We start from the raw sequence: 17,554 nt of genomic DNA, 5'->3' as shown, positions 1-17,554 counted from the left end.
ACACATGTTATTTTTCTTCCTGCTTTGCAGCTCAGAGTTCAGCATAAGGCTGACACACTGCTCCATCAAAAGTACTGTTTGAGCATTTGAGGGTGGGTGATGCCTATGCTAACGCGGGATTACTGGTTACTAATTATCTTACCAAATCCCAAACTATGTCGACTGAATCGTTGGTACCTGTCGTTGAGTAAAAGGTAATCTCGCAATAAGTCAATCAATTTAAGAACTTACACCACTCTAAATGACCACTGACGAAATTTAAGTTTTAAAGATTTAATATAAAGTCAAAGATAACTGAAGATACAAACTTCTCAAAATGAGATTCAAAAGATAAATGGGTATCACTATAAACATGAACTTCTTGAATAATCTAAGTCTGAAAAACAAAATAATAAGTACAAGCTCAAAAACCATAAGGGTTGTCAAAATAGATATAAGTTGCAATCTCAAAGTCATTACAGAAAAGAAAATTAAGGTTAGTCTGTCCCTACACTATCCTAAGTGACATCCCTACTTAGCAAGATCTTAACCCTCTAGGTGTCAGCCGTGGTGACTTCCTAAGAAGATCACGCACTTCTCTTTGTCTCTTCTCTGATAATGGGTCTCTCCTGATCAGCCTATCTGCCTACCCATCCGCTTCCTCAGGCTCCCAAAATCATCTGCTCTGCTCTCCTCCCGGGTCTCTTTCCCTAATACCAAATCACATTTTCAATAGAAACGCCCCTTGGGACGCCCCTCACGTGGTACATCTTTGCGCGGCAAACTCCATGATGGTACTCTTGAAGACCCTCGTTATAGTTGACCTTGGTTCCCGGGCTTCTTCTCCAGTGCGCTGATACCCCCTGAAATTCCTGGAAACTCCTACAGGCCTGCGCAAGGCGCCACTGAACAAAGTCCCTTTCATTCGAGCTGATTAGGACCCTCGCACCTGCATACAGCTCGTCCTGCAGTGGGCCTCAAATTCCAGACTCCACCATATCTTTAGTCGTAAAACACTCTCAAAGCTCTGTGCTGGACACCTCGCGACCTCTTCTCTAACGAGCACATGACGATTTAAACGACATGACATTATCTCCTCTGGCCTACTTGATTTACATGCAGCAGGTCCCTGCACTCTTAAAACGTTAACTTGATTTAAACAGCAAACATTCTTAACTAGCATACGTTTCTAAAATAACACATCTATAAAGCATATACTTTTAACCCTAAGTTCAATAGTACATTTGGAAGAACCATGTCAACCTTATCTCACATTAATTTAGCAGCACGTTCAGGTTTGCTGTGAATTGCCCTAAGGCCTACACATTATACTGGATTTTAAAGTTACATTTAATTCGGACATGATTCTTTTAACATGAGAACATGAGGTTTTCACATATATTCCAACATTTCTACATTAATCTCACACCGTTACAATTATAGTTACTCTACTTAACATTCTATACATTTCACTACTGAATATAAAACACTCTGTATATTTCACTCCTGGATATAAAACACTCGTGTGCAAAACATGTTTAAACTAACTACGTGCTTGTAAATATGGCGTACTTATACATTTTTTTCAAACTTGTGCTTTCTCAGTCCCCCCTTTGATGACCTTCAGGGGTCATCATCACCAAGACACTAAAAATGTAGAACCCTTCAAAGTGAAGTCATGGTTGTGCCACCTCTTTTCATACTCTCCAATGCTTTCAGACTCTTGTATTGAGAATCCTGCATTGCTGTCAACTCTTCCTCCTGTTTCCTCATAGTTCTCTGCAACCTATTTGCTCTATAACATTGATACAAACGCACCAATCCCCACAAAGTGATTACACAAATCACTATTATGATGATGGGTTTCAGTATGTACCAAACGATACCCTTTCCTAAGTTGGCAAACCAACTTCCAACTTTACCCATTCCATGACCTACTTTTTCCCACACATTTACCTTTGCTAGGTCCTCAATTTCGTAGTGTATGGCAGTGATGTTTTGTATATACTTCTCTAAAGGTTTTGAATTGTCTGGAATGTAAGTACAGCATTCCTGGACCTTCAAAGCCTTACAGACTCCTCCCTCTTTTGCTAACAGAACGTCTAAAGCAAGTCGGTTCTGAAGAACCATTGCCCTAATCGATTGCATCTCACCTTCTATCAACATCAATGATCTTGCAGTACTGGCAGATAGCCTATCTACGACTGTAGCTAACCTCCTAATTTTGATGTCATTCATTATCAATCCTAAGAAAGGGAATGCAGCACCTAGTACATCTCCAACTACTTCTGCTGCACCCAGCCCTCGTTTCCATCTAGTTGATATTTCTTTCTTAGGCGTGTCTAAATTCTCAACATGATATATTTTAGGGAAGACAACAGCCAGATAGCATGATCCGTACCAATTATCTGGTAGCTTCACATAGGCATTTCTTCCACATACAAAATATACATTTGGTATTGCTTGCATCCCTTTCAAAAAGTTCTTAGAGTAATACTCCAATTGAAAGGCATGTTCACAATGGACTTGACCTACATAAAAGTTTTCATAATAGGAGTAACTCCTGTGAATGCACAGTTTTCCCCGTTTATCCTTATCCAAAGCAATTGGACCAATACTACCTTTTCTTTGATGTGCCCTTTCCTCCTTGGTCCAATCTGTTTCCCATTGTCCTGATGCCTTCAAAATCTTCTGCCTCCTGTATCTAGTATCTACCTGTGCTATAAACTTTTTCTCAACTTCTGATATTTGACAAGTCAGATTGTTCCTTCGAGCATGTGAAGTATCTAACGTTTTCCATGGAATAAACCATTTGTGTAATCTGTCTTCGCTTTTGTAGTAGTCCCATTTGTTCAAATGCTTGAAATTCGGAACCTCTGGCAATGTCGAGTCGAAATTCGAGAAATAATACTCGAATCCTTCTCGTCCATAAAACATGCTCAACAATAAACTACACGTTATTCCATATGTCAGAGGGAGATGATGGTATCTGATACCCTCCTCCACTGAAGCTGGTAATTGCATACAAACGTAACAATCCTTCACTTCCATGGCATCAACATATTCATAAAGCAATTTAGCATAAGCATTTGACTTGTAATTTCCCTGTGACTCATCTGTGTGAAGCCTTTTTATTTCTGCATCTAACAACGCTTTGTCTTTCTCATTGATGTTTCCCTTCTCCTTAATAATGGTAGTTTTCGGGGTTGATACTCCCTTATCCTCCTTGACTGCGGTTTCATCCCCTTCGTGTCCCACTAAGAATGAAACAGTTACCACTAAAATTATAAGAGAAACCACTACTCCTAAAAGTGTAACAGCTATACATTTTGCCCTGCGGTTCGGGTTGCCAGCCTCCATGTTCTCAAACAGTGTCTCTTTGGACGTTCTTCTCGCATCAACTTCTTCCCCGTTTTCAAACAAAGTCTTTCTCTCTTGCAATGTCTCTCTTTTGAACACTTGGAAGCTTGACAATTTGTTTCCGCAAAACAGTTCAAAGTCCAGTAGAAATTTAGACAACCCTAGCCCTTCTCCATCCACTAAAATGAAACCCCTACCATTTTTCTTCTTCCACTCGGCGCTAGGTTATCTTGCTAAAATTTTACAATTTCTTTTCAACAGTCTTATTTTCGTCTGAAGTTATGTATGACTCAAGGAGTGACACTACGTCTTCATAAATGTCCATCCGAAGTATCATTCCCTCAGGTTCTGGGCAGTTCGTACCACAACATGGAAAGTCAACTTTTTCTAGGATTATTCTCCTTATTTCGCTCAAGACAAGTGGACGGACGAAATTGAGAGTTAGCGTTTTTTCAATTTCTACTCCTGGTACTATCAGTTCTACATCCACAATTACAAAGGGGTCCGTTCTAATCAAGATCACTTTCTTCACCTTTCCAGTTCTGCGCCCCTTTGAAGACATTCACAATATGGTATTAATCCACAACAATAAGCGCTCCTAGCATTTCTACTACTCGCTCAAGCATTTCCAAACGAAGAAGAGTTCCCTCCAATATTGGATATCGTGAACAGCAAACTGGAAACTCAACTGTCTCTAAAATCAATTTTCTTATTCCACTCAGGAGAGCAGGATGAACGATGTTGAGTGTCAGCAACCTTTCGGTCTCCGCTCCTGGCAGTAGAAACCTTATTTGCACTGTGATGATCGGGTCAGTTCTGATCAGTTCCACTTCCCTGATCCTCCCTGTTCTGTGTCTCCCAGACATCTGCAACAAGGTAGGTCCAGTCGGGAGTAGAGTATCTTCTGCTAGGCACTCGCACCCTCCTTGATCTTCTAAGACCCTCCTCGGCTTGATCCTGGATATCTTCTTCTGGATCTGAGTCTTCGGATATAGGAGTAAGCGTTTCTTCCTGGGCCGACCTCAAACTTAGCCTTCTTCTCCTTGTTGGCCAAGTGGCAGCTCCAAGCCTTATTCTCCTATTCCTTGTCCTCTCACTTGGTTCTTGGTCGCTCTGATACGGATCTGAGTCTGAGTCGTATTCACTTCTGCTCTCTCCTTCAGTTGCGTCTTCTGTCTCACTGCCGTCCTGCCTTCGCTCTTCTTCTGAATCCGTTGCGTTCCCAACTTCTTCTGACACCCCCTCAGCTGCCTCAATCCCTTCTTGCAACTCTTCTTCCACTTCCGGGCTTTCGTCTGGGATGGGAGCTGTTCCCTCTAGAGGTGCTGGAACTCTTCGAGTATGGGAAGCATGGATCCAATTTGGCAGCCCCCCGCACTTCACCGCGGTGTTCGTTATCAGGATTACCTGAAAGGGCCCACGCCAGCGAACATCTAGGCAGTTCTTCCGGACGTGTTTTTTAACTAAGACCCAGTCCCCTGGGTTCAGATCATGACACAGGTTCCTCGATGCTGGAACTTCAGCCGCATGCACCTGAAGGGACACAGAATGGATGGCGTCAGACAGTCCTTTACAATAATCCAAGATCAGATCATCTGTAATATTCAATAGGGCAGTAGTTGGAACTGTAGGAAGTCTCATGGCCCTCCCCATCAGGATCTCGTGGGGAGAAAGACCTGTCCTCCTGTCAGGGGTGCTGCGCATGCTCATGAGCACTAAAGGAAGAGCATCTGGCCAACTCAAAGATGTGGATGCCACTACTTTAGCCAATCTATTTTTCAACGTGCCGTTCACTTGTTCCACAATTCCTGAAGCTTCTGGTCGATAACTACAATGCAGCTTTTGGTCGATATTCAGTGTGGAGCACAACATCTTCACTATTTCGCTGTTAAAATGTTTTCCTCTGTCCGATTCCAAAGAGGCAGGCACCCCGAAGCGCGGTATCAACTCCCTGAGCAACAATTTAGCCACTGTGAGTGTATCGCACCTACGTGTAGGGTACGCTTCAACCCATCTGGAAAATATGCATACAATCACCAACACATACCTAAGGCGATTGACTCTTGGCATTTCGATGAAATCTAATTGCATTCTATTGAAAGGCCCCCCCGACCTCCCAATGTGACTCAGTGTGACTGGTGTTCGTTTGCCTACGTTCAGTTGTTGGCAGGTAACACATCGCTTACATACTGATTCTGCTGCTATTCTAAATTTAGGGCAATACCAAGTTTGCCTAAACACTCTCATCATAGCATCCCTTCCTAGATGTACTAGACCATGTATTTCTCTCGCCATGGGATTAGCTAATTCTTCAGGTAACACAGCTCTCCCATCTGCTGAAACCCAAAAATCCATTTCACTTCGCACGCAACCTGCTATTTCCCATGCCTTTTTCTCTGTTTCAGGTGCGTTCTCCTGCATTATTCTTAAATCCTCCCAAGTGTCTACAGTTTCTAACATCATACTTAATTCAGTCTTTTCTTCTGCACCTTCTATTTCCACCTTTGAGAAAGAATAATTTTGTTCCGCACAATAGCGTGCGACTTCATCAGCGTATCTGTTACCTTGTGACACAAAATCTGCATTCTTAGTATGAGCTACACATTTTACTATTGCAATATCAACTGGACCTTGCAATGCTTCTAACAACAGCCGCACAAATTCTCCATTTCGAATGGGCGAACCAGAGGAGGTCATGTAACCCCTCTGAGACCACAACTGCCCGAAATCATGAACCACACCGAAACCATATTGGCTGTCCGTGTAGATGGTGACTCTCTTTCCGTTTCCTGCTATGCAGGCACGAGTTAAGGCAATAATTTCTGCTACCTGTGCGGAATGTACTCCTTCCAGGCAAGCGGCTTCCACAACTCCAGTAATGGTACAAACAGCATAAGCTGCTCTCAACCGACCAGTATCGTCTCTTAAACATGAGCCATCAACAAAATAAATTTCATCGGGGTCAGACAATGGCTCATCCACAATATCTGGTCTGGGTTTCGTGCATAGTTCAGTCACATCAAGGCAATCGTGGTCTTCACATCCTTCGCCTTCTATTACAGTAGGTAATGGCATCAAAGTAGCAGGATTCAAGACAGAGCATCTCCTGAGGGTCACGTTCTCTGCGGCAAGAATAACTTGCTCGTAGCGCGTGAGCCTACTATTGGTCAGATGCTGCGTCTTCGTCCTGGTCATTAATAATTCAACTGAATGTGGTACATACACCACTACTGGATGTCCCATCACAATACTCTCGCTCCTTTCAATGCTGACACCCGTTGCAGCAACGGATTTGAGACATCCGGGCAACGCTGCGGCTACTGGATCTAATGTAGCCGAAAAATATGCAACTGGTCTACGGGCATTTCCGTGGGTCTGTGCCAAGACTGACAAAGCACATCCCTCTCTCTCACAGCAATAGAGTGAAAATGACTTTTCGTAATCTGGCATTCCCAGAGCCGGAGCACGACATAAATCGTCTCTCAGCTGTAAAAACGCCACCAGACATTCTTCATCCCATGGTACCGGATCACTCACCTCCTTGTGCGTCAGTTTCTGTAAGGGCTTTGCTTTCAGTGAGAAGTTAACTATCCACTGTCGGCAGTAACCCACCATTCCTAGGAACATTCTAACTTCTCTCTGTGTTGTAGGCGCATTCATTTTCATTATCGCCTCAATCCTCTCTGGGGACACCTTACGTTTCCCTTTTTCTAACCTATGCCCTAGATACTGTACCTCTGTCAGACAATACTGCAACTTGCTCGGAGATACCTTATGTCCATTTTCAGCTAAATGATTCAGTAAGGCAATTGAATCTGCTTTACAAGCTTCCTCTGTCTCTGACGCAACAAGTAGGTCATCTATGTACTGTACCAGAACCGAGTTCTGTGGCAGTACTAGATTCTCAAGATTCTTCTTCAACAACTGATTAAAGATGGATGGGCTGTCTGTGAATCCTTGTGGGATTCGACACCATGTTAAAACGCGATCTTCCATTTTAAAAGCAAAAAGATACCTGCTCTCTTCATCCAATGGGATTGAAAAGAAAGCCTGACAAAGATCTATCACTGTGAACCATTCTGCTTGACATGGTATTTGAAACAATATCACTGATGGATTCGGTACCACGGGACAACATGAAACGACTATGTTGTTAATTTTTCGTAAATCCTGAACTATCCTAAACTTCCCGCTAGGTTTCTGCAAACCCATAATCGGGGAGTTACAAGGACTACCCACGATTTCTTTCAGTATTCCCTGCTGTATCATTGACTCGATCACAGGTTTTATTCCCGCAATCGTTTCCTGGGACAATTTGTATTGAGGCGTTCTTGGAAACTCAACATTTGGTTTTACCAATATTTTTACCGGCTCTACCCCCTTAATCAATCCTATTTCTTCTCCTGTGAAATCCCATACCTCTGACGCCACTGCATCTCGTAGGTCTTGGGGAAGATCTTCTATTGTCAGAGTAGGATATAGTTCTACACAAGATTTCGAATTGGCCACCTTAAAAGTAGCATCTTCGTCGGTAGTCTGTACCTCCACTCCTTGCGGGGTGCAGTATATGGTGCAGTTCAATTTGCACAACAAATCCCTTCCTAACAGACATACCGGACTCGAGTCACAAACCACAAACTGATGTTCGTTCATGTGGTTTCCAATTTTCACAGACACTGGTTCTGTCAAAGGACTAGTCATCCTTTTATTTGCGACTCCTACCACCTGAATTGTTTCCCCTGACATTGGCAAGTCTGGAACCACCGCTGATCTCAGAGTCGAACGAGTAGCCCCAGTATCCACTAAGAACGTAGTGGGACACCCTGCCACTTCTGCCTCAACAAATGGCCCTCTTTGATCCACTTCTAGGACTGCCCCAAGGGTACAGTCCTCTTCACTGCTCACCCGTTGTCCTGTCAATGGATCAATGTAATAACACTTTTCTTCCTCGATAAACAGAGGCATTTGTTTAAAGACCTTTCCCCCTGCTGCTATCTTCGGTGGCTGTGGGAATTGGGCCCGTGGAGCCGAAGTCCCCCCTTTGGCCACCTTATTACTTGGGACTGTCACCTTTTGCACTGGGACTTCTTGGACCTGCTCTTCTACTTCCAACTCTCCATTTTCAGGGTTAAAGGGACACTCGCGTCGCTAATGCCCCACCTGGTGACACTGATGACACTTTGTCGTTTTCTTTAGAGTGGCAAAGTCTATCCTAGGTCTCTGCCCTTCCTCATTGTCCTTATTCTGACCGTTTGGCTTTCGTCCCATCCCCTGTTTCTGCTGGCCACCCTTCCCAGCGGACTGCATTTGCACCACCATCAATTTCTCCTTTAGATTCTTGGCTTTAGAATCTATCTCGTCACTGCAGTACCTCGCATAACGTAAAATCTCATCTAGTGGTTTGTTCTGCCAACATATTAAATGTTGCTGTATCATCAAACAAATATCAGGTCTCAACCCCAAGACAAACTTTGACACAAACTGCCCTATATCTTTGGGATCCATTACATCTAGTCCACTGTATTGCTTGAATGTTTTCAATAACCTTTCATAAAACTCGTGAACTGTCTCCTTGGGTTCCTGCCTTGTTCGGTCTATTTTTACCCAATCTATGTCCTGTGGTGGTACCTTATCTTTCAGCCATGCTATTACCCTTTCATACTTTTGCATGACAATCTCGGACGGTCCATTAGTCCGAAGATCCCTCACTGGTTCAGTATTTGGCCATTCAACACTAGTCTTACAAGGGGTCTACAGATCAGATGGGACCACGATGTCAAACAACGTGTTCAAATCAATCCACAATACCTTCGAAATTTTAACAAACCTTTCTACCTGCTTATACCACTCTACTGGATTGTCCCGCAACTTCGGAAATGAGTTGGTGAATGCAGCTAAGTCTCCTCTACTCCAGGGCACATGTACATAATTTCCATTTGATATTTCTCGCAAAGGGAATGCCTCCATATGCATTACCCTTCCCTCTGGGGTCATCACATTTGTACTTCGTCTAACCGTGCCCTTTTTCGACCACCTTTCTTCCCATTTATCCAGTTCCCTCCACACTCTTATCCCTGATACCAGCTCTCTTATGTGTGTTTTTAATCCAGTAGTTCTCTTCTCATCTAGATCCTGGTCTGCGTACTGTAATCTGTGGTTACTCTGTAATGCCCTTGTCCTAGATAAATCCACAGCATACCTATCTGCCAAATCAGTCAGTTTCTCATGATACGCTCTAGCTTTCCTAGTAATATCCTTTGCCATGAACAATAACTCATCCTGTTCATACAATTCTATCCTTTCCAAAGGCAATGTTCCATCTATTATCTCATCAACATCTGATTTTAAACTAGTAACATCAAGCCTTTTTGCCTTAATTTCAGCTTTTAAGACACTCAATTTAGCTCCTCCATCCGCATCTCTCCCATCCCAGCTCCGAGATCTACGTTTAGGTATTGGTGAATTATAGGGAGTCCTCCCCTGTTCCCATCTCTCTAGGTCCCATGCCTTTCCATCTTCTCGGGGTGGGTGGTGAAACACTCCTTCATGCCTCATAGCCCCTCTCTCCCCATCCTGGCTAGTTTCACGGGATGCAGGGTAAGATGTTCCATTACTCCCTCTTTCCTCCCTACTTCCCTGTGATTCCTGATTATTCGAGGCGTGGCGGGACCTATCGCTGTTCTCCTTTCTCCAATGTTGAACGTCTTCCCCGAGTGTATGATGAAGGCACCTAAACCTATTCTGAAAAGCCCGTACCGCCTCATCTCCTCCTTTCCCCCAGAGACGGGACATTTCCTCACATTCTACAATCCTAGTATTTTGTTCCGGCTGTTCTCTCTGATTTGTAGGACATGCATCCCCTCTATTCTCTTGACTTTGGCCTTCCCGGCCCTGACTGCTTTCGCTGGCCCCACAATGAGATACAGTCCCGTTACCCCTGCTTTCCCACTCTGGTTCTGTTCTTGTCCTGTTACTTGGAGATACTATGGACCCGTCCCATTCCCTCAAATCAGCTCTTAACTCTGAAAAAGATCTTGGCCGTGGTCCCCTTAGATCCATTGGTCCTCTCGGACCTCCCTGTTCTGAATTGGGACCGACAGTTATGTCTAATGGGGTATTCCATGTTACTGATCCTGGCAATTGTTTCCATGCATTTGTCACATTATTCCTCCTTTCCATCTCAATCTTTTCCCTATCCAATTGCCTTTGTTGTTCCCCTCTATCTCTCTCAGAATTATAGATCGAAACTATGGGTCCTATGGTAACAGGCACTTGAAGAGCGTCTGGCAATCCCACAGACTCAGCCCTTTCGGTGGTTGGCGTTTTCTGCACCACAAACCTTCCCACTACACTCTGTACAGTGTTGTTTGGAGGTGTTTCTCCACTTTTGATAGGTGTCCATTCCGATATAGGGAGTGGTGTATATCCCTCTATGTCATTTCCATCTTCCCTTGCAAGCCCTCTATCTTCAATTTCCTCAACTCTCGGAGGTGGTCTATCCATTAACAATCTGTTTATCAGATTGTCCTCCGACTCGCTTTCCTCGTCTTCTTCCATGAGGTTTCCTCCTCCTGACACCTCCCTCATCGGATACATTTTTTCCACCTCAATAGTCTGTACCCTCCTACGCTTTTCCTCCTCATCCCATTTGGAATCTCGCACTGCCCTTACCGATCGCGTCAGTCTTTGTTGACGCCTGTTCAAATTTCGGTCGTGTGCAGCCTTAATCCATGCATTAAGAGCCTCAAACTGTGTTGGTCTGGGCGAGGGTTTCAATGAGGACATGGTTGCTTTTAGCCGATGTAACACCTCTAATTTAAACGTCCCGTACCTCGGGAACTGCATTTCCTCATTCCCTTCCGTAAGCTTATTCCAAGCCCCAATCCACAATATGGTATGCAGCCCCACATTCGTTGCCATATAATGAGCTGGCGTACCCTCCGGCGGAGCCTCCTCCCCGTAATAATGTTCACTTCGTTTACGTTTAAAAATCCCTTTCAAACACTTGAAACACTTCATGATTTCTCTTTTCTCCGCGTTTGTTTACTTCCTGATGACACTCCACCAATCTCAGCGCCGTTCTCACTAACTGGCCTATCCGTACGCGACTTTCCTCCGACGTCACTCTAGTCGCCCAACCAGAGCGCGGCTCTAGCTAACGTCACACCAACCGCTCAATCACAGCGCGGCTCTAGCCGACGTCACCCGTCCCCCTTCGCAGCAGTTCCCCTCCTTTCTCAGCTCGTCTCCTCGGTCATGCACGCGTCCCATTCATACTCCGAAAAATGATTACTTCCGTCCAAGCGATCACCTTTCTTTGACTGTACGCCCACAGTCTTTCTGTAGTTGTCACCTTAACTTGGCGAAATGTCTTTCCGTTTACTTCCAGACAATCGCCTTCTCCGATAGGGTACTCACACACAGTAACTTTCGACCAGCGTCCGTTACTCATACACTCACTCTTACACTCCCCCTATCTTGGATCCACGGCGGTCAATGGTACCTCGTGACCTCCGTACTATGGTCGACAACTACCCTGGATGTTCGATACACCCAAAACCACTTAAGCTCTGGCCTGAACTTAAGATTTCACCAGTTCACCCGTTTACCAGGTTACCAGCTTACCAGGTTGCGCGCGCTCACAACCTTCTCTCATTCACACTACAGGCATTCAACTCCGCAAGACATTACAATACAAATACAACACAAAACACCGCAATCTGTTCACGCATGACCCTTTTTATACTCACTCTCCGATACTGCTGCTTTTCTCGCACCGTCTGCACCTTTCGGCACACGATTCTTCCGCTGCTCGTCTCTCGGCGTCTCGGGCCTTGGGGTAAACTAACCTCTCTAGATTACCTTCCTCAAGAAGATAACCATCCTCACTCTGCTACCAACTGCTAACGCGGGATTACTGGTTACTAATTATCTTACCAAATCCCAAACTATGTCGACTGAATCGTTGGTACCTGTCGTTGAGTAAAAGGTAATCTCGCAATAAGTCAATCAATTTAAGAACTTACACCACTCTAAATGACCACTGACCAAATTTAAGTTTTAAAGATTTAATATAAAGTCAAAGATAACTGAAGATACAAACTTCTCAAAATGAGATTCAAAAGATAAATTGGTATCACTATAAACATGAACTTCTTGAATAATCTAAGTCTGAAAAACAAAATAATAAGTACAAGCTCAAAAACCATAAGGGTTGTCAAAATAGATATAAGTTGCAATCTCAAAGTCATTACAGAAAAGAAAATTAAGGTTAGTCTGTCCCTACACTATCCTAAGTGACATCCCTACTTAGCAAGATCTTAACCCTCTAGGTGTCAGCCGTGGTGACTTCCTAAGAAGATCACGCACTTCTCTTTGTCTCTTCTCTGATAATGGGTCTCTCCTGATCAGCCTATCTGCCTACCCATCCGCTTCCTCAGGCTCCCAAAATCATCTGCTCTGCTCTCCTCCCGGGTCTCTTTCCCTAATACCAAATCACATTTTCAATAGAAACGCCCCTTGGGACGCCCCTCACGTGGTACATCTTTGCGCGGCAAACTCCATGATGGTACTCTTGAAGACCCTCGTTATAGTTGACCTTGGTTCCCGGGCTTCTTCTCCAGTGCGCTGATACCCCCTGAAATTCCTGGAAACTCCTACAGGCCTGCGCAAGGCGCCACTGAACAAAGTCCCTTTCATTCGAGCTGATTAGGACCCTCGCACCTGCATACAGCTCGTCCTGCAGTGGGCCTCAAATTCCAGACTCCACCATATCTTTAGTCGTAAAACACTCTCAAAGCTCTGTGCTGGACACCTCGCGACCTCTTCTCTAACGAGCACATGACGATTTAAACGACATGACATTATCTCCTCTGGCCTACTTGATTTACATGCAGCAGGTCCCTGCACTCTTAAAACGTTAACTTGATTTAAACAGCAAACATTCTTAACTAGCATACGTTTCTAAAATAACACATCTATAAAGCATATACTTTTAACCCTAAGTTCAATAGTACATTTGGAAGAACCATGTCAACCTTATCTCACATTAATTTAGCAGCACGTTCAGGTTTGCTGTGAATTGCCCTAAGGCCTACACATTATACTGGATTTTAAAGTTACATTTAATTCGGACATGATTCTTTTAACATGAGAACATGAGGTTTTCACATATATTCCAACATTTCTACATTAATCTCACACCGTTACAATTATAGTTACTCTACTTAACATTCTATACATTTCACTACTGAATATAAAACACTCTGTATATTTCACTCCTGGATATAAAACACTTGTGTGCAAAACATGTTTAAACTAACTACGTGCTTGTAAATATGGCGTACTTATACATTTTTTTCAAACTTGTGCTCTCTCACCTAGAACATTTGTGCTTAGATCTGATCCCTCCGCCTCCTTGTACAGTACAAGGCCAGCACTCGGTAACAATACCAAGATATATAACTGCCTAAAATAATACTTAGAGAAGGTGGTAAGTGTTTGCAGCAGGTAGCAGTTACTGGGAGGGCTCCATGACACCTTCCTTTCTTCTTTTGCTGAAACAGTAAGATAAATGCCCTTATTTGTGCTATAATCTCAGCCAGAAATGGATGGCCTGGGATGGTCTCATTTCAAGAACCGATTGTATTTACTGCCTCTGCGAAACCCAGTCCACTTATAGCCCAGTCGGTCATTCACATTATTTCGAGATGGCAGCAATGCAATGGTGCTTTATAAAAAAAACATGTATTATTAAATAGAACTAACAATATTCATATTATATGTATCATGAGATTATTTAAAAAATAAGTACTAGGAGTAGTAATTATGACATTCATTTTATGACATTCATTTTAGTAACTCAAATGCGGGCTACGTTTAAATTGTGAAAATTGTATTTTCCCTTATTTTTCTTTCTGTGGGCCTAAGAAATATGTTACATTTACTTCTCTTCTAACAAAACCTCTGTCTTTCGTCTGAATAGGGGAAGCGTGGAGATTCAGGTACCTATGGCAAGATTGGTGATCCAGGGCCAAAGGTAAAACTCCTTTGAAAGAGGTAAAATACTACGATTTCAATTTCATTTTGTTTCACTAATTATAGCTCTTCTTATCTTTTAGGGTGAAGAGGGCATTAAGGGTGAAAAAGGAATGAGAGGATTGTATGGTGAACGGGTATGTACAGTTCACTCCTTAAAAGAAATTTTGATCGATACATAGTAAACACATATATGCACTTGGTCAGAAATACTGGAATCATGTCTAAGGGCCTACTTACGAGTTTGATGGTTGATTGGACTGCCAAACTCGCGGTGGAAGTGCTGTGGTGATTACAACTATGGCTGTCAGACCGCCTTAGGACCACCGCAACCGCAGGGATTTGCGGTGGCCTGAGGCTCCAATGTGCTTGGCGGTGCCGCTGTGCCACCATCAAGCATATTTGGAGTTTCCTCACCGCCACAGTTTTCATTGCGGTGAAGTCTGCATGAAAATTGTGGCAGTGAGGAAACAAAGGGGGCCTCTCAGGGCCCCCTGTTGCCTCAGGGCCATGAGATGCATGAAGGTGGGTACATGGTGTGCCCCCCTGTCTGCATGCACCCCCTTTTCTGCAATCTGGCGTGTGGCTGGCGGTGAGGTTTGGCGGTGTGGGAGCAGGGTGGTGGTGTGGTGGCCCGCCCCAACACTGCCATACTCATAATCAGGCCCTAAGAACACAATGTGGGTGCTAGTCCTAATCTTAGGAACTATGAGCCAGATGTACAAAAAGTAGGAAAGGCAATTTCCTAATTGCGATTCTTGCCGGATCACAAATAGGAAATTGTGATTCCTAATGTTACATAACTTATTACTATTAAATAGCGATTCCTAGTTGATCACAAATCAACCTCATGAATATTAATAAAGTAGCTTGCAGTTTGTGACCCATTAGGAATGTTGGTCATCACAGGGATTGTGGCCTGCTGGGATCAGCAGACCAACATGTCTGTGATTGCTTTTCAATAAAGCAATAATTATTTTCAGCCTGTTTCCATTGGACCACTACCTATTCTTAAAAAAATATTCATTTTAATATTCTCAATGGGAACGTGGTCCTGTGGAGACCCCTTCCCTTTTGTGAATGGGTTACTATCTTCTACGAGGTGTCGGTAAAATATGAATGTTTTGCAACCAGAATTAGGTTGCACAACATTAATACATCCTATTCAGATTCCATGTGTGTAAGGGACACCCTAAACAGGTCCCTTCCAAATGTTATGTCATGTTAAGGGGATTTATAAAGTTCATGGCTTCCCCAAAAAACAGGGCTTTCCAATACTAGATCTTGAATATGGATAAGCTGTAGCTAACAGCCAAATGGGAAGGACAGGCATTAGATGGTGAAGAGCCATATCTTCAGAGATTTCTGAAGTGAAGATGGTTCTCAAAGTTTCTAATAGGAAGAGGTAGCAAATTCCACAGCACAGGGGCCTTGACATGGAAGAAGCGGCTTTCAGCTCTGAATCTCCTAAAATGTGGGACAATGGTCAGATTAAGAATGGCTGAGTGAAGAAGACGGGCTGGTTAGTACTGCAATAAAAGATTGGAAAAATTGGGGGCCCTCTGGGAGTACACAATCTTATGAGCAACACACAAGGTTTTAAAGTGGATGTGCTTTTCCACTGGGAGCCAATGCAGTTTGTAGAGAAGACCAGAGATAGGGCAACATTTCAGGAGAGACAAGAGCAGCCTGGCGGCCTGCCGCATTTTGGGAAAGCTGGAGTCTTCTGATGACTGACTTGTTGGTGCCTAAGTTCAAGATGTTCCAATAGTCTAACTGTGACAGAATTACTGCCTGGATGATGGTTTACCGCGTGCTAGAGTCAAAGAGGTCAAGAATGGGCTTGAGACTTCTAAAGAACCCAAAACAGGTGCTAAAGATTTAGCTTGAGCCTCAAAGACCAGGGTACTGTCCATGACAACTCCTAGATTCTTCATGGAGGACTTGGTAATAGGGGGAGGCCCGAGAGAAAGGGGCCACTCATGGTCACCCAAACCCAAAGAGTGGGTGTCTTTTCCCAGTAGGAGTACTTCAGTTTTATAAGCATTCAGGTGGAGGTAATTGGCAGTCATTCATTCTGTGACCGCTAACAGTCCTCTTTGAAAATTTAACCTGTCAAGCATAGGATTATCTGTAAAGAAGAGCACCAGCGGAGTGTCACCAGCATAAGATATTGGTGCAATCCCTGTGGATTTGATGACCTGTGCCAATGGTTGGATATAGATATTGAACATGGTGAGGTTGAATGAAGAGTCCTGGGGAGCACTGTGTACTAGAGTTTGCGATTAAGAGCTTTGGGTGGGTGAAATTACCTGGACGAGCATTGAGATAGAAAAGACGCAAACAACGACAATGCTGCCCCACCTATACCAATGCTTTCTAAATGCTGTAATACGATTTTATGAGGCATCAAATTAAATTCGGCTCTCAAATCCAACAAGATCATGGCTATGGACCGGCCTTCATCTGGGGCTCTACGGAGTTGTTCAGTGACTGCGAGAAGCCCAGATTCCGTACTGTGCCATGGACTGAAGCAATATTGGGAGAAATCCAAGATATGATTGTCATACAGGAACTTGGTCAGGATAGCATTAACATGCCTCTCTGTAACCTTTGCAAGAAAAGGAAGGAGGAAAATAGGATGAAGTTTTCTGGCTTGGAGGCATCCAGGGAATATTTCTTCAGAAGGGGGATAACCTTGTCATGCTTTGAAGTGCTGGGCACACAACCTGATGACAAGGAGCGATTAATCACTTCTAAGCAAGATGGGAGAAGAAGGTTATGAAATTTAATAAACACATTAGGTTTAAGCGGGTCTGCAGGTGAGCCAGATGTTACATCTCTAAAGAGGATAAGCAGTCAGGCAGGCTCAAGGGAGGAAGCAAATTGAATGCCGGCTAAAAGATGCTGACAACTGTCAATGCTATATCATTCTGCTTTGTCGGGGGGGGGGGGATTCCAAGGTGGAAATGCTGGTAGATGTCCTCTCTTTTGCCAGTCAAGTATTATGCTACTTTCTCAGAATGTGCTCAAGAGGTGTCAATGGGGTCAGCGGAGGGTGTTGGCTGAATAAGATTATTAATTATTCATTAGTTGAAACATTTCCTTGACGGGATTCCTATTGTATAGCAAAATAATCAGCCTTTGCTTTCAAGATCAGCTTGTGGTAAATGTAGTG

The 17,554-nt window shown here is 43.7% G+C and overlaps 1 protein-coding gene across 1 annotated transcript in view; it reads left to right on the top strand.

Moving 5' to 3' along the window:
• Positions 1–17,554, top strand: part of COL21A1 (collagen type XXI alpha 1 chain) — a 388,231-nt gene that overhangs the window by 184,355 nt on the left and 186,322 nt on the right. Inside the window, exons 8-9 of the mRNA XM_078646805.1 lie at positions 14,324–14,377; positions 14,460–14,513. Of these exons, the coding sequence (XP_078502931.1) occupies positions 14,324–14,377; positions 14,460–14,513 (108 nt within the window). The remainder of the gene's footprint in view (positions 1–14,323; positions 14,378–14,459; positions 14,514–17,554) is intronic.

Source organism: Lissotriton helveticus, chromosome 6, assembly GCF_964261635.1.
Source record: "Lissotriton helveticus chromosome 6, aLisHel1.1, whole genome shotgun sequence".
NCBI classification, from domain to species: Eukaryota; Metazoa; Chordata; class Amphibia; order Caudata; family Salamandridae; genus Lissotriton; species Lissotriton helveticus.
The sequence above is the reverse complement of the archived record's forward strand: the minus strand, read 5'-3'. Positions and strand labels throughout refer to the sequence as shown.